This window comes from Gambusia affinis, linkage group LG15 (genome assembly GCF_019740435.1).
Source record: "Gambusia affinis linkage group LG15, SWU_Gaff_1.0, whole genome shotgun sequence".
NCBI classification, from domain to species: domain Eukaryota; kingdom Metazoa; phylum Chordata; class Actinopteri; order Cyprinodontiformes; family Poeciliidae; genus Gambusia; species Gambusia affinis.
The window spans coordinates 19,285,953-19,304,372 of record NC_057882.1 but is presented as its reverse complement, the minus strand read 5'-3'; the positions used below and the strand labels follow the sequence as shown (position 1 = coordinate 19,304,372).

The 18,420-nt window shown below is 41.8% G+C and overlaps 1 protein-coding gene across 2 annotated transcripts in view; it reads right to left on the bottom strand.

Moving 5' to 3' along the window:
* Positions 1 to 12,424: 12,424 nt before the first annotated feature.
* nrip1b (nuclear receptor interacting protein 1b) overlaps positions 12,425 to 18,420 on the bottom strand; it is a 53,060-nt gene continuing 47,064 nt past the window's right edge. For both annotated transcript variants that reach the window (XM_044140444.1, XM_044140445.1), the window contains exon 2: positions 12,425 to 18,390. In XM_044140444.1, the coding sequence (XP_043996379.1) occupies positions 14,329 to 17,931 (3,603 nt within the window). In that variant the 5' untranslated portion in view covers positions 17,932 to 18,390 and the 3' untranslated portion in view covers positions 12,425 to 14,328. The remainder of the gene's footprint in view (positions 18,391 to 18,420) is intronic.

Below are 18,420 nucleotides of genomic sequence, written 5' to 3'. Positions count from 1 at the left end.
ATTTAATTAACACTTCTGAAAAGAATAGTGGAAAAGCATCGTCTCATTGAAGTCGGTACCTGCTATTGCGTTCTTTCGTCAGCAGATGGCAATATTCTCCTGTGAAGCAACAGGACTGAACTGCACTTAGATGAATTGAATTTTCCTAACCACAAAAGTCTTGTTACTTTTAATTTTTAGCATCGTATTAGCATCAATATTTTTACGCCGAGAAACTAAATGAGCTGTAAGCGCTCACTACAGGTTCCCGAGATTCTCCTCATCGCCTGAGGAAACGCACCACACACACAAGAGCAAGAGGTTGATGTGTTGGCGAGAGAAAATCAGTCAGGAACCTGATTAGGAAGCAACACGGTGGATCAACCGGCGCAGAGATGCGACGAGGGAACTTTATTTTGTTGAGGATCAAACTGGATCCTGAAAGTTAGCCTGAGGGCTGTGAAGATGATAGCTTCACCTACACCGGGACATTTAAAACCCACTCTCTTTCTGCCTGACTCAATAATGCCACATAAATGCTGCCGCATCTCATTGTTAATGGCTTCTGATGATAGAGACAGTAAATGGCCGAAGGAAAAACATGCATGAATATAGTTGTGTTAATAAGAAATGGATTTGCTCCTAATAGATGTCTTCTGATTATGCTTTTATAATCACACTTAGATGTTTCAGAATACATTTTAAATGTTACATTGTATTGATTCGCTGCCAGTTGTTTTGACATTTAAAGGTGCAGTATGTAGCTTTTATTTTTTTAAAAAAAAAGTTTTGCTGTTTTTTTTTGTTTTGTTTTTTTACATATTTGTTAAAATTATCATTATGTCATGACAGTATAAGGTAACACAGATAATCTGTGAAAAAATGTAACTCCTCTGCCTTTTCCCAGTGCTCTGAGAGTACTAACCACAGAAATACACCACTTTGTTAGAAACACCCAATCAGAGCCAGAGGGAGGGTCTTATCGCTGTCAATCACTCTCATGTCTCCTTTGCTCTCTGCTAGACTAAAACTTGTTAACCATAACATAGCCAACCAGAAATGTTAGGAGTAGTTAGCATGGCCACAGATGGTGTCAGAAAAACAGTTTTGTTAAGAACATTCAGCAGCACTTACACGAGTTGCTTGGCAACTCTGAGACCCTCCGTGCATTTTTGGAGACAACAATAATAGCACGGCGGGTTTGATTTTGCTACAGATTATGTGTCTCATAACATGTTGTCACAACATAAACAGTTTTAATAAATATGGAAAACACATATTTTTGTAAATATCATACTGCAGGTTTAATAATAGTTATTTCTGCCCACGGTGGTACAAACAGTTCTACTTTTAGAGAGCAATTTATTTTTAACACTAAAAGTAATTGCTTTAAACAGGTTGGCTTAGAGAGCTTTTTCCCTTTAAAAACTAAATTATTATTTGGGTTTACTTGGTTTTCTTTGTTGCTGAAATCTGTTTTTCTTTATCTGAAACATTTCAGAGTGTTCATCAGTTTTTCACATATTCTTTCCAGAGGACAAATCCGGTCCAGTGCAGTTCAGTCCGGTCCAGTCCACTGCGGTGCCCAGCATCCATTTCTTCCTTAAAGCCATAAACAAATGAAGAAAGCATTAAATGTAGCTCCCATTGTTTCTTCCCCCTTCCAGCACCATTTCATTTTATTTGACTGTGTGATCCAGCAGCTCTATGACAAAGTGCCTCAGGTTATTGACTTCTGCCATTGGCAAAGCTGCAACATCTCAAGCCTTTCCTTTCACACTGATCAAGACGGGGAAATATTACGTTGCCGTTTCTATTCCAACAGCTAAAGAATTACTTTCACTCACAGATGCATTAATGGGGTTTGTTTTTCTTTCCTGACATTAGTTGCAGTTTGAATATTCCTTCATTTCAGCTAATGCATGCTTTGGATACGTACCAGCTCCTTGGAATCCTGCAGCAGAATAAAACAGAAGGAGAAATGACTGGATCAGGCCGAGGACGATATGCAGTCCTTAATTTCATTGAGTTTTAAGAAAAAGGTTATCATGTGCAAACACTTTTTTTTCTCCAACTTTAAACTAAACTAAACATTTTCTGTTCTTTGGCAGGTAAGTTAAGCAACTCTTTCTTTTTGCTAAGTGAAGTGAGAGATATTTTTTTAATCGCTTACTTTAAATAGTATAAATACGCTAAGATCACTACGCCTGTTAACAAAAATCCGCAGCGACACGATTCCCTTATTGACAAGCTCACTCAGCAAGGAAGAAGTAAAAACTCTAAAAGCAACATAAAAAGACAACCCTGCAAAAATGTACAATCTTGCCAAGTATTTTTAGTCTAGTTCCTAATCCAAATATCTTAGTGACCTCGAAGTAAGACAAAACAAACTTACAAGTAGCTTTTTTAGCCAGATAAAGGACCCTGTTTTAAGTAAATAATTCCTAAATATTGATGAAAGAAAATCCTAGTTCCACTGGCAGATTATTTCACTTATAACAAGACATTTTCCCCATGTTGCAAGTAATTTTTTCTGCCAATGAAACCAGTACTTTTTCACCAATAATAAAGAATTATTTACTTAAAATAAGTCCCTATTTCTTGCAAAAAAAAAAAAAAAATTACTTGCAAGTTCATTTGTCTTATTTCAAGTGCACTAAGATATTTGCACTAGAAACTAAACTAAAAATACTTGGTAGGATTTTGTCTTTTTGCAGTGAAATTACAGTTTTTCAGATGAACAGAGGAACAAGTACTTTAGTTTTTGGGCTGATGAAACTAAAACTTAAGTGTTAAGACCGTCATAACTGTGTAGTACAGGTTTTGTAGCATGACGTTGTGGTTATGTTTTGCTGTGCGAGGGACTGGTTCACTTTACATAAGCAACAGCATCATTAGGAAAATCGAATTATGTCTAAATACTGAAGCAACACCTCAAGAAGACGTTGGTTAAAGCTTTACAATGAACAATGATCGCAAGCAGACCATCAAATTAGTTACACAGTTTCTAAAGTACAACTACTTTAGTTGTACTTTAGAAACAACCAAAGTGTTTTGGAGCGGCCATCACAAATTTGGTTCAGTTCAGTTCAGTTCAAAAACGGTTGGAGTCGTGGATCCCATAGAAAATGTGTGGGCTGAGCTAAAAAGGTGTGTGTGACTAAGCTAACCTACAAACCTGACCTAATTGGATGCGCTGCGTCATGAGAAAAAGGCAAAAATTAAATCAGCCTATTGTGGGAAACTTACGGAAGGCTGTCCAAAACGTACAACCCAAGTTGTACACTTTGAAAGACAACTCTACCAAACGTTGAGGAAATATACACAAACTTCTAAATTTGTATTTAATAAACGACGGCATCTTGGTGTGCATCTGTTTTATCGTCTTTGGGTGTTTGGGTTTAGATCACTTCTGATTTCTTTATTATTTGCCAAAGGTCTTGCCATATTCACTTCACCTCTCTGTATTTACTGTTGCTGGAAATATGTTGCTGTATCCGTTTGTTCCCTAGTGTTTGGTTTCTTAGTTTATTCTTGTGTTCTGATCTTTGTGCGTTTGGATTTATTTCTGTCAGGTCAACGTTAGTCTACCTTCTCTTGATTTGTGTTTGATAATTCTCTTTCCCTGCCTTTTTATTCCCCTCCACAGCTATTACATGTTCCTCTAATTAAGATCACCTGGATCCAGTGTTCACTCTCTGCCCAGCATACAGGCTCACTTGTGTTTTTTTTCTGTTTGTTTGTTTGTTTGTTTGTTTGTTTTGTTCTTTGCCTTTTCCTCCCGTTTTTTCTGCTTCTGCTTTAGTTCCTGTTTTCCTGGTTGAAGCCCCGTACATTTTCTTCAGTCCATTAAAATATTCAGCGTTCTCGTTCGAAATTCATGTCTGGGTTTTGGTCAAACTCTCAACACACAAAACAGGATGCCATCATCTCCTAAATTTAAACAGCAGCGTGACTAAGAAGTCAGCTTTTCTTTTCTTTTTTTTCCACTGGTAACAGCCGTTTCCACATAATTTCAATGAAAACTAACAGGAGGTTAACAGGAACTCAAAACACAGTGGATTACAATAATTGCTGCAGCAGCGGAATGTCACTATCAATACATCAGTCATGTTCAAGTCTTTTTTTCTCTCTTTCTACACCAAGGCCCAAGTATTTTCATTTCTTGCCAATTTCTTTTATTTTTCCTCACAGGATATTTATTTGTCCTGAAGCACTAAATTACAAAAAGCAATGAGGAAGCTGGGAGCTTTTCTGCCTTCAGCCTGAAGAACGAGACCAAATATGAGGTCCGGGTCTCCAGACCTGTCAGATAAGAGTGCGTTCTGCAGGAAATGACAGGGTCACGCAAAAAGACGGATCCAATAGTCCAAAAAAATGCGGCTTGTAATATTTTGGTAAGATGCTAATATACAATACAGAAAATGCGAATTGCAATTAAGGAAGTGTTTTTGACCAATAATAATATTAATAATAACCAACACTAAACAATCATGATTGAAGGTTTTCCCCTCTCAGTGTTTTCACATGCAATGTGTGCATTGATTTTGTGACAGTGTAAGGAATGAAGCAGTTAAACGTTGTCTTTCTCTATGTAGGGCATCCTGACAGAATCATTATTTTTGGAAGATTTTAGTAGGGTTTTTTTTGTATCCTTTTTCCTCTTTTCTTTTTACCTTTTTAAAAAAGCTTTTTAGGCTCTAGTGGACTTTATTGATCAGTGAATAGACAGGAAATGAGAAAAGAGACAGAAGACACAGGAAGGCAGCCAATGACCCGAGATGTGAGCATTTTCGTCCTTTCTATAAAATCTTTACCAGCTAGTTTTTCCTCACAGGGTTCAACAAGAAAGTACATCAGCACCAACTCATTCTCATCTATGGACGATAAGTTCAGCAAACAATTTCCCCAAACATGGTCGCCACATAGAGAATGTCTTTATTCAATTAATATGTAAATGCGAAATACCAATAGTCATATAGGCTGTGTGCAAGCATAATGTCAATATATCAAAAATGCTTAGAGTGTTTCATCTATGCAACCAACATGTCATATACTGGTGTACAAATATAGGACATAAATTATGTTTTATATTTGATGTCCTGATCCTGTGTGCAAAATTATTCTTAGAATTATATATAATTTTATAGTTTATTTCAGTTTATAAAGACCCAGCTAGGGCTGAATGAAGACAAAAACAAGGTTATTAAGGGGTATAACCTTTTAGCAGAACTTCACATCAAATATCCTAAATTGTATTTTTAATGGGTCCACTGGAGATGTTTAAGATGTTAAATGATGTTAAAGATGTTTATGTTAAACATACAAACCCTTTTCTGGGCAAAAAGATGAAGAAATAAATACAATTTGGAACAGCAACGGGTCTGTCAAGCACTAGAAAACAAAGACCAGAGTGAAGTAGGAGTTCTGCTGTGCACCTGACGGAGAGCAGATTACGACCCGTTTGAGTTTAAGTGGAAGCCGTGAGCGGATCCTGAAGCTTGGTTACATCCGGCTTGATGTTCTTGAAATGCAGCGCAAGGTTCACGTCTCAATCTGGTTTAGACCAGACTGGTTGACACTGAACTGCCCCGTCTCGGTCTACCGGGGATTTTGAGAAATGTTTACATGAGAGGTTTGTGACCCAGCAGTTCAACCAGTGTGTCACGGTTTACAGGAAACCGGTGGTAAATGCATTTCCCCTGACGTTGACGTTGGGGTTTATTGGGGCTGTGAGAGGGGGTTGCATTAAAGTTGATTTTTGCGCCATCTTTAATTTTCAAAAACTGAGAAAATTGAGGACAAATTGAGGACAAAGTTAACTGCCTCTGAAATCAGCCTTGTCCACAGGAAGCAGCAAGACATCAGTCTTTACCAACTTTTTGGGTACGTAAGCAAGACCTGCAAGAAAAAGGACCCTAGAGGAGATAATGGACACTGTCAGACGGGAGACTGTCATTGCTGGTTTCCTCCCACCCCAACCAGTTTGTAAAACATTTACCCTCGTGCTTATCTGACATGGCAAATATCTTCCATGTCCTTTCAGTGGCAGCCAAAATCCCTGGAGCTGACAGCCTGCGTGGCGGACCTCAGGGACTCCCACTCATCATGAATATTACATTGGGCCTGTTTGCATGCTTTCACATGGACATCAGCTAGGAAGCGTCGCCACGATGTTCTCAGAGTGACTTGCAGAAGTATTCATGTCCCTAGAGCTTTCACTCCCCCCACATTTTGTCATGTTATAACAACAAACTTCGGTGTAGCTTATAGGATTCGGCATAATGGACCAACACAAAGCAGTATTTTAAAGGGAAAGCAAAATTATACATGGATATTTTATTTTTTAAATTTTTTTTTACTAATGAAGAACAGAAAAGAGCAGTGTTTGTTTGTCTTCAGCGGACTAGTTTTAATAAGTAGAACCACCTTTCACCATAGTTACTACAAACCTTTTGGAGAATTTCAATACCAGATTTTCAGATTTAGAGACTGAAATTTTCAATGATTGAAATTATCGATGTACAAAGCCACAGATTCCCAACTGGATTTAGGACGGCGCCATGCTAACACACGTTACTTCCTGTTGTCCTTGTTTATGGTTGCTGACTTGCTGGAAAGTGAACCTCATCCAGGTTTTAAGTCTACAACTGAGTGTTAGAGCCATCCTAATAAACAAAAATCTTAAAACGTAAAATTTACAAAAATAAAGTCTCAAGAGCACAGAGAATATAGTCATGAGAATAAAGTCCGAGTACTTCAAAAATAAAGTTGCAATATTATGGCTATTTTCGTAATACATCGTAATATTTCAACTTTATCCCTGTAATTAATTTTATTTTTATTTTCTGACCCTAAATCTTCCATGTACAAATCTTCTGCAGCCTCTAGCAGTTTTTTCTCCCTCCTAAGATCCACCTCCATCCATCTTCCCGAGCAACACTTAGCTATTTTCCCCCGTCACAGATGAAGAACAGCACACAGCATGACGCAGCCACCTCCGTGTTTCGCCAGGGGTGTTGGCATGATTAGGGCGACGATCAACAGCATGTTCTGATCTCATCTAGCCAGTCCACCTCTTGCTCACTCTGTCCCTCTACATGGCTAGTTGCAAACCAAAGTGAACTTCTCATGGCTTTCTTCTCCTTGCCGTTATGTCATAAAGGCCACGTTTTGAAAAGAACATGACCTTTACTTACCTTGTTAGCTCTTGGCTCCTTCTCTGAATAATGCTCTTCTTGCACGGCATGGCAGTTTAGGAGCATATCCGTGTCTTAGTTGGTTTGTAGATTTTTACCTAAAGATTTTTGGTGTTAAAAGATGTTCAAAGCCCGGGATGTGGTTTTCTAACCTAACTCTGCTTTAAACCCTGACCTGTCTGCTGTGTTCCTGGGTCATCATGATGATTTTTCCTTCACTAATGTTCTCTGACAAAAACCTCTAAAGGTCAAAAATAAAACAGCTGCATTTACACTCTGATTGAAATACAAGCAAGTTGATTTGCGGCAGTAGATTTCATCTAAGGGTATCCAAGTAAAGAGCTGAATACAAATACAAACCGCACTTTTTTTTTTTTATTTCTATCGCAAAATACATTAAAAACTTTAGATTTGCCTGCCAGTTTACAATTATTCACCACTTTGAGTTGGTTAATCAGATAATTAATCAGATGTGAATCGGGGGGGAAAGGTTGTGATGCCTGAAAGAAAGAGCAGGAGTGAGCAGGTTGGTACAGCTGCAGGCAAATAGTCAATCTCATGTCCCCGGGAAACCAAACGAGTCGGGTCAGGGGCCGGGGAGGCGGGCCAAGAGGCCGCGACCCCTCGGGTTGAGGAAAAGACTTCACAAAGAGGTACATCTTCAAAAGCCCGGGGCCACGGCGGGGAGAACCAGGCGCCAGGTTGGGAAAATAAACCGTGCTGACTTGTTTTCACGGTGCACAACTTCCCCCAGGTGTCTCGCTCCGGCTTCCTCGTTGTTGTTGTCGTCTGCTCTCTTCAGCTACATTCAGCATCTGCAGCAGGCATTGCATTCTTGCCAGATGAAGTATGTTGGGATGAAAGGAATGCATCCATGTATTCTTCCTTTATTACTTCAAATGGGCTCACAAGGCCCATAAAATGCTAATTAAATCACAAGACTTTAAGTGTGTGCATGCGCGCATGTGTGTGTGTTTGCGCAACGTCTGAGGTCGCGTTCAGAGTTCAAACCCTTTGGAGGAGAGAGGACAGCAATCAAACATCTGCCAGCTTTGTTTTCCAGCACAGATTCCCATGACAACGCAAGGCGGGCTTCATATGGTCTCCATGTGAATAAACGGAGCACCTGCTGGGAGAGTCCATCATTAACGACTAATCGACAGACATGCCTGGCGTACGGAAGGGCCCCGCGCGTTCCCACATAGATAAGCCCTCGGCTGTGCATGCTAAGTGCAGCCATTAAGTTGTTTGTCAAGAGAAAAAGCAACTGTAATGTCAGGAAATAGTTTTTTGGGGCCCTTGTGACTACGGAGGGTCTGTTGTGAGGACTTCCGAAGTCCTTGGCCTAAACACGGTCGAGCCAACGGCGGCCGGGGCGCCTCACATCCTTTCGGCCTCCTGCCGAGGTCAGGAAATCAAAGACAAACGGCCGATTGTCAAGTTTTACACCTTGACCTCCGCTTAAACCCCCGAGCCTCCCCTCCTTTATGTTCGCCGCCGCTTCGGCAATCAGGAGGAAACCGAGAGGTTAGTGGCGGTTCAGCCGTGATAAGAATCTTGGAATGGAGAAGTTCACGGAGGGGGAAAGGTTACCGAGAGTTTAAAGAGAGAGAGAGAGCGCAGCCAGTCATGGGGAGGATTAAATATATTTGAAAAAAAGGGGAAGTCAGAGCGGAGGAACTGTGCTGCGGTTTCAAAAGTGCACTGCAAGACAAAAAGACGTCTGTTTTGCTCGCTGGACTTGGTGTTCAAAGCCAGTTTAGTTGGGGAAGCCGGGCTATGAACTCATCTTCACCTTTAGAAAGCCTCACACTAAAGCTGTTTCTCTACAGAATGACACGCAGAGTCGTCAGATTCGGCCCCTTCTGTAAATGCTGGCACAGAGACGATACAGAGTCGGAATAAAAGATCCTCTCCATCAGGGTCAGACACATCCTTGGACACTCGGAGCACATCTGGTGACCTTTTCTGCATCCTCCCACTGGTCTGTGTCTTTCCTGCTTTTGTTGAGATTCAGCAGCCAGCTCAGGAGCACGGGACGTTTTTTTTTTGTTTTTTTTCGAAGGGGGAAGAGGGGCAAATACAGGACATCCTCTCACTTCACTTTAATAGGGCAGTGATTGATTACAGGAAGTGCTGTTCGGCTTTGATGTCCTTTTAAAAATAATAATAACTTTTAATATGAGGCCAGAGTCTTTGATGGCGGTGCTCAATTTCCCTAATGGTTACTTTGGTTTATTGAAATTCAATGGAGGAGTAAAACCACACACACACCCATAAACAGGCACATATACAACCCACAGCGAAATAAACAATAAGGAAAAAATGAAATAAAATAACAGAATATTCTGGCTTTGAAAAAAATCAGAATCAACAATTGAAAGAATGATGAGGAATCACCATTTATGGTTTAACTTCACAAAAACACGTCTAATATGCAAACGAGCTTCCAGTTGAAAGCAAATGTGATAGTTTTTTTAAAAGTGCGATAGCACGTGTTATTATCGGCATTAGCTTCCATACCTGTAGCCACAGCAACTGTCACAACACAGTGAGTTAAGATTTTCAGTAACTGTCATTATAATGGACCAAGTGAAAAAAATCAGAGTGGTGACGTCACCCGATCAGCTGATTTTACAAACTTAAAAAACTCAGACAGAAAACCGTATTAGTGGATATCAGACATCTACACCGTCACAAATGTTTGCAGCTGTTTTTCTCAGCTGAACAACTATGGAGCAACATAGTTGTCAAAATCACTCCAACATATTTTACTCCATTAAGGCTCCTTTTACAGGCCAATATGGCTAATCTTCAGCAAGGTGGAAAAATCTTTCAACTTTTCACAACGGCTCCAACTAAAACAGTAATATGCATGAAATTCAACACCAGTTTAACAGGTGTTCATTTTCTACACCTTCACAAATAAACTGTGACGTTTATTTCTGTCCTCTCAGCTCCGCAGTGTCTGAATCACTAAGGAAGTTGTCAGGTGTCAACGTGTGAGATCGCCCAGCTGCGAGTTCCTAGTGATCATTTCCAAAATACTCCAAGACCTGTGAAAAGCTTTGCGGAAGAGGCAGAACTGTCACAAAACTAAAATGTTTACTCCACTCTCAGCAGAACTGGAGATGATTGATGAGTCGCAACTGATCAGGTGGATTGACGCAGCCTTGACCAACATGGAGTAACTCTCAAAAAGATGTGTGCATGATTTTTCATGCATCTTTTTGACAATTATCTCACTCCGTCGTTTAGCTGCTTACTCACATGAAGGTCTTTTTTTTTTCCTTCTTTGTGAGTATATTGGTAATGTACACCCCCAGGTCTCCTTGTCTTGTACTTTATCATGCTACTTTGGCTTCACTTTAAACATGATTTTTAAGCAAAATTAACAGAGGGCTCATGCCGAAGAATTCAAAAGTAACAGGTTGAATATAAGGGGGAGCAGGTGGGTTTCACCAATTTGTTTCTACTTGAGAGTTACAGCAAAAAAAACAACAACAACAAAACCCACAAAACAAACAAACAAAAAAAATGTTCATCAAAATGTTCAGTTAATGTTTCTAGCTCTTTCTCCAAAACAACTTTCTTTATCTGGCAGTTATTCAGTAATACTCTGTGTATTTAACCGTGCAATAACAGTTTAAAGGGCAAAACAACAAACTTATGCCAAATTCCATCTGTGCAGACTTGACGCTAAAAAGGAAGGATCAAAAATGGCTGCAAATACAAAACATAGTCTAAACAGACTTCTGTCCAGCTCTTACTGATTATATATGATAATGTAGTCTTTTGAGGTATGTGTTACTAAGGCAGAAGGTCCAGTTGTTCAAAGAACTAGGAAGGAACTGTTGGATGGGGATGTAATACGGCTGAAAGTAGTTTATGTAGCAGTTGTTTGTGTAGATGACTGAATCTGTGGGTAGTTTGGACATTGGGAGTTGAGGAAATCTTCCATCGTACAATTCCTGGTTTCGTGTTTCAAAAAACACTGCAATCGGTGCAACCCTAATTTAGCTTGGAGAGGCGATTCTGACTGCAGTCTGGCTACAGGAGCAGACAGCCTGACAGACTGCCATGCTTGATAAAATAGAGTAGAAATACCTCTTCTAAAATTAACTAGGGGTATATTTTCCCCGAGTCTGGATACTTTACAATGTTATGACATCACAATTATTTTATTTTCTTTGCATTAATTGTTATGCTTTTTGTTTTTAAAAATACTACATAATTATATACAGATTTTGTTCAAATATTTGTAGGAAACGCTGAAATACTGGCAAGAGCGTTATATTTACTCAAGGATAGCATACAGTCAGAATCTCAGACCAGCCCAGGATTAGCCAAAACAACGAAAGTCATTGGCTCCACTTTTAGTGCAACTATATAAGGTGACCATTCACCCGTAATCAGGCAAAGGCAGTATGTGACATCTAACAAACTCACTCAAATGTTGCTAAAGCTGATTAATTTATGGAGATTCTCATTATCAGTTTAAACTGACTGTTAGATACTCCAACAAACAGTTATGCTTGTAATGCCAGCACACAAGCTCTCTGGTGCTCGTTCTAGTCATCCCAGTACCAAATCATGTCCACATCAAGCAATTCTCTCTGAATTTAGGGTTAATAAAAATAAAACGGCGGTAATTTCATATTTGTGCTAAAGCTTTACCAAATGTTTCAGTAAAGAACCTGGAAGAGAGCAAAGGTGGAAAAACAGGAACCCATTCATAACAGGTCATGCATTTTAGTACTTTATTTTTGAAGATATCAGTGCAAATGAACACCAAAAATGAAAACATAAAAAAAATGAAATATCATTTCAGATCTTCACATGAAAAAGAAAAAAACCCCCATCATTTTATATATATATTTATATATATAGATATATTTGCTGCTACAAATGTATTTCTTAGATGCACAATGCAGATCTATGATTGTACGTCAATCCCCCACTAGAGCCCCATGCTCATTCACAGAGCTTTTGTTAACCAGTAACAGGAAAGAAGAAAAAAATAAAAATCACAAAAATATTCAATCCACATTTATTTTTCATCCCCCCACCCCCCACACCCTTCAGCTTGTTCAACAGTCTGCTGTTAAGGGGCTGCTCATAAAAGCCGACCTTTTTGCTCTTTGATTCAGGAAAAAAAAGAAAAAAAAAAGAAAAAAAAACAGAAAAAAAGAAGAAGACCTATTTTAAGACTTGACATTTTCCCCCATCACCAGTAGGGATACACAGGTAGTTCCCATGCGTCTGCATGCAACAGGCAGCAGTGAGGAGAGTCAGACATTATTACACAACACAGCGCAGGATAGATTATCATTTACCACATAGAGACACATGCAAAGAACAAACCAACCAAAGAAAAAAAAAAAAGAAATAAAATAAAATAAAAAGATGGGCATAGTATCCTCTGCCTTCGTATGTACACTTGTACGCATATAATCAGTATTTACATTTCAGGGCATTAAAAACTAGGGCAATATCTTTTTCTTTTTTTTTTTTTTAAACATTACAAAATAGTCATCTTCCATACTGAAAGTACTATTTACACAATTTATTTAACCATCGTGAAAACGTAGTAATAATTGAAGACGTATGTCAGAAGTATATGTATTAAAAAGACCACAATACTAAATGAACAAAGCAGAGTGAACTCAACCGGAAAGATTACAGTACGATTGAAAAATAAAGAAGCTAGATGCCAGATACCCTTTAAGACAAAAGGAGTCTCGGTGATTAGAGGGTGGGCGGGCGTATCCAGCTGCTCTGAAAACAAATAGAGTACCTGTGGTCTTCTCTTCATCAACATGCAATTCTTTATGATGTGTTATGAGTAAGAGAGATTGCCACCGAAATAACACATGTGATGCAGAGCACAACGTTTAAGAAATTATGACAAAAAAAAAATCACAAATTACCAAATTCAGAAAAGATAACAATACTGACAATATTTTTTTCCCCATTACATGCTGTTAAATTATACTTTAAAAAAAAAAAAAAAAAAAAAAAAAAAAAGGACACCGAGGGCTCAGTTTCGATAGTGCACACTCCAGGTAGTCTTTTATATTGCATTAAAAGAAAAGCGCCGTGTGCATCACACTCAAACGTCTTTGTGGATCTCTCTCTCTCTCTCTCTTTCTTTTATTTTTTTTTACCAGGATGGCAAGATAAGTCACTCAGACAAAGCAGCCTTTTTTTTTTTTTTACTGTTGCTCCAGAAACCCGTTTACACAGCGTTGCTCAACTGTAAGCGCCACACGCTCTCATGTTGACCCATCTGCTCAGAACTGCACAATCTGCAAACACATTACCCCGAATTTGCACTGTCGAATCTCGCCCTTAAAAGTTCAGCACAAAAAAAAAAGAAGAGAAAAAGCAGAACACAGTGAGTGAATCTCCACTGATGAATTCTTTCCCCACAGCCCTGAATTCTGAGGAAAAGCCAGACAAAAGCATTCATAGTGGCACAACCTGGAACGGAGGGTACTGCAGTGTGAATCTATTCTGTGCATTGTTTTAATTAGCCCACTGTAACTGTCTGGGAATGGCTTTATCTGAAATCCTATCGGAAATTAATAGGACTTTATATTTCTGACAGATGTTCTGATAGAGAAAATAAGAACAATTCACTGAGCTGAGCACTAACGGTTTTTTTTTTTTTGTTTGAAATCATCAATTATAAATGTTGCCTGAAATGTTCTCTAAATGTTTGATACGAGGCAACATCCAGAACGCAGGAAAAACTGCTATGTGTACACTTTAGTGATAAATTAAATGTGTAACACAAAATATAATAAATGGGGACTTTATATTAATTAATGTAGTGCAAAAATAATGGTGGATGAGTAGGGGCAAAAAAAAAAAAAAACAAAAAAAAAAAAACAAAGACGTTTTTGGATCAGTTAGGCTAAGACGGACCACTTTTTTTTTTTTTTTTTTAACCATTCCACATTGAAGCTATTTAAAATTGAGACAGCAATACATGTTTTTTTTTTCAAATAAAATCAAAAACAAAGAAAAGTGAAAAAGTCATTTTTTTTCATCAAACCAATTTGGCAAGGTACACAAAAAATGAAAACAAGAAGGAGTCAATGGACTTGATTCCACTTTGTCTGTTTTTTGTAGTTGATACAACTGTTTACTGGGACGACTGGCTCAACCCCTGGCCCTCATGGCTGTGCTTGTCATTGTGGGTTGGTGATTGAGGGGTGGAGCTCAGGCTGCGTTCATAGGTGTGCATGTCACTGACTGGCTCCTCTTTGACTCTGATGACGGGCCGGGCTCCTTCTGCCTGGTCCGGCACCTCTTTCCTCAGCTGGATGTTGCCCTTCTGCAACATGTAGTACAGGATTGGGTTGGAACGTGAAAGCCGCGGGGAGTCCGGGTTCGACTCACAACCCTCGTCCATGCCATCGTTTTCCTGACTGCTCCACCGAATGGGGCTCTCAGGCTCCTGTTTGATTAAAGTAGGGGGCTCTCGTTTTTGCGTGGCGGGCCACAGAACCGGTTGGCGGATCCATGGGGCTGGGCGGATGGGGTTGTTGCCTTCAGGAGGGGTGGGCAGTGGTCTTAGATGATTTGGAAGCCCTGAGTTGAGGGAACCATGGGTGTGCCAGCTAGGCAGGTGGAGGAAGTTATGATTTTGTGTAGGCTGACTGAGAATGTTACCATTGGCTTTGCCAGTGGTCTGCAGAATAGAGGGACTGGGTCCCTGTCGCGGCTGCTGCGACAGTTCCTTCAGACAGTTGTCAGAGAGCAGCAGCTGTTTCAACACGTTGAATCCACGACTCTCTCTGGTAAGCGTTTCACTCATAGGGCTTCTTGGTGGAAGCTCCTCCTCTTTTAGACTCCTCTGCTGCTCAGGGTCTGCCTGAACAGTAGATGAGGCAGACATGTTTGCGTTACCACTGTCCACTGCTCTTGGAGAGCTGATACTGTTCAAGCTGCCTGTGTGTTCGGAGCAGAGCCGTCTCCTTTTAGGACTGGGGTTTGGATAGTCCCTATGCTCTTCTTTGACTTGTCTGGATTGTGGCTCAGGCTGCATTGTTGCAGCACTGGAGTAATAGGTAGCGGTCTGTTGTTTAAGCAGCTGGCTGAGGAGGCCATATTTCGCTATGACCTCTGCTGGCCTTGGTTCAGTCTTTAGGTCTTGTTGAGAATCGGAGAGCGGGCTAATCTTCCCGTAGGAACTCAGTCTCTTTTTGCCGCTCAAGTCCTCCGACTTAGTAAGGGATGACCCTACATCCTCTGGAAGCTCTGATTTTATTTTTACATCCAAAGGGGACCCATTAGAGCTGTCACAGAGGATGGAGGCAGTAGGGCTCCTCTCAAAGCAGCCACCCTCCATTTCAGCACTCCCTTGGCCACTTCCACTGGGTCTTTCTTTGCGGCCGGCTGTAGCACCAGTTGAACCGGTGCCTAGGAGTAGCTGCAGCACAGTACGTCTCTCCAGAAGGTTCTCAATTTGTGAGGAAGGCGGGGAAGGTTCCTTACGACTGAAAGGTGTGCTACTGCCTGAAGCTCCATCAGACAGCGGGGTAGGGGTGGTCCTGTTGACAGGAGTATTGAGTCTTTCCAACAGAGCATGGGGCCTGCTGTCATTGAGTTCCTGGCTCGCCCCTTTTCCAGAGGAGATAGGTGGGGGTGGGGAAGTCGTGCCACACTGCGCCAGATTTTGTAACAGTTTACTGGCACTAAAGGCAGGCTCTGATGCTTTGTCAGCAGGGAAGGTCTTAGATTTACACAAATCAAGTGGACTGGACTGGACATGGGGAGAGGGGTATGAATATGGGGACAATGCAGGACCTGTGTCACGACTAAGTGAGTAGACGGACTGGGACGGGCCTGGAGGCCTCTCGATTGGGCTCTTTGTTGGACTCTCTTCCCAAGTAACTGACCCCTTTTGTTGATTTCGTGACATGTTGGCCATAGTTATATCAAGGGGTGAATCTTGTCTACCTGTGCTCTTATTAGCCATCTCATTATTTCTGCGCTCAAGAAGAAGTTGCATGAGAGTGACCTTGGGGTGGGATTTTAAGTCTGGGTTCATTTCAGGCTCTTTGTTCCTGGACACAGTTGATCTAGATGGCTCTGGCTTCCATTTGTTTAGTAAGGATTCAGTCAATTTGTCCAAGGAAGAAGTAGAAAAGGAGGAGGAAGATGATGAAATTGGATATGAAACAGAAGAAACAGCCATAGAGGAAGGAGAAAAGGATGTAGTGGGAGGCTGGGTAGGAGCTTGAGGAGATATTGTTACTGGGGGTGAGGAGAACACAGTTGTAGAAGAGAACATGGAGCTGGAGGAGGAGGAAGGGGGTGTACTTTTGGGCCCTGTGTCCTGTAAACTGCTGCGGCCTCTCATTGAGAGGTCAATGGGAGAGCAACTGGAGTAGGAGCTCTCAGCATCACTGCTGTCCTTGGTGTTGCTCCTCTCATGGACAGAGCACTCACTGTCTGATGTAACTGAAGAGGATCCACTTGGTGGCAGAAGTCCACTGACATCCTCTAGGTGCCCATTCTTGGTCAGTTGCTTCTGGTTGTTGTGGTTGTTCAGCAGCAGCAGTAGCAAGCTGCTGCATGTTTGGGGTGGGCGGGTTGGACGTGTGTCAAAGCCTCGCTTCTCCCTGGTAGGCAGGCTTGGAGCGTGTGGGGGAGTGGGTGGAGAGTTTTGGCTGTGGCCTCTCAGCAGTGAGGGGCTCTGAGGATTGGTCGCAGCCGTTCGAGGGAGTGTCGTTGTTATTGTGGCTGTTGTCATTCCATTTTGAGTCGATAAGGAGCTTACTGTGTCTGAAGACCCCCCCACACTTGGTGGCCTTCTGTCCTGTCCATGTTGCTGGTTTGCCATGGCGGCCAGTCTTTCACTAGCAGATCTTCCTGAGAGCTGAGCTTTGAGAGCATGCTCTCTGGAGTATTGCTGGAGATGGGCTTCACTGGACAGCAGGAGGGCGAGTTGACTGCAAGCTACGCTGGGCTTGGGTGAGGGTGCAGGACTAGAACGGATTTTAACCATGTTGGCCACGGCCTTCAAACGTTCTGCACAGGACACAGAGTCGGTCGCTGTGGGAGCTGCAGGAGGTGTGGCGCTGTGTGCCGACCTGGGGGACTCTGGTGGCCTGTCCTGATTGTGGCCTCGGCGGCTGTAAGGGGTGTTGTTGTGGTTCTGAAGTTTGCTCTTCCTCATGAGGCCTTTAAGGCGACCCGAGGCTGTGCCGTAAACAGGTAGTGGCTCTTTATCTGTAGCTGGTGCCTTGGATGGAGAAGAACACTCACCAGTGGGTTTATTAGAGTGCTGAGACATTGCTACACTCTGAAGCCTTGAGCTGAATGACTGAAGCAAAGACGCCAACAGGGTACTCTCTCCAGCATGGGGAGATCCCTCCAGGGCACCATTTTGCAAGGTTCCCACTTGGCCATTCACTTCCACTGGAGGTGAACTCATTCTCTGGTTCCCTGGATCATTCCATGCTCCAGAGCGCAGCAACCGGGCCTTCCTTAGGTGTTGTGAAGAACCTAGCTTGGGCCCATTGGTTCCAGCCTTGGGTACCATTGGGTCATGGTTTGGTTGTGGTAAAGGCCCACCCACCTTATTGTCCTGCTCCTGATTGCTGTTGGAAGCCTCGGATCTCCCGCCTGCCGTGGCCCCAGGCCCGGCCACCACTGGATGCATCAGTAAACCTTCCAGATAAGTTAAAACAGCTGAATCCTTGTGTGTCTCAGGGCCAGGCTCCTCCCCATGAGTCATGTTCAATACTCGGATCCCTTCTTATAGCTCAGCAATGCTATTGGTAAATGATAGCTGTCCAAGTCATCTGGCTGGCAGTTGCACGCACTTATTAGAAACCAAAAAGAGGTTGTGATTTGCAAAAAGTGAGTATAAAGGTTTAATTAAGGGTGCACTGGCTGTATGTGATCCCTCTCTGTGGTTGGCTTAGTGTGATGAAACAGCCACCATGGCTGGAGGGAATCTGGTGCAGGCAAGCCTCCAAGGCATTGTTGTATGCCTGTAACTGCTACAGGATCCCAGAAGGCCCACCTTCACGCTCACATGGGTGGCAGTGGCGAAGTCAGTGGGACTTTATCACAGAGATGTTGGCATAATCCATCGTTGTTGATATCCAGTGTGTCTGTCCTTCAGCCTGGCTGTTGCTCTGTCAGTGGTGCCTTTATGCTTTGTAGATCTCACAGTGTGTTGCAGGGTGACCTATAGGAGAGAGGGAGAGGGAAAAAGAGG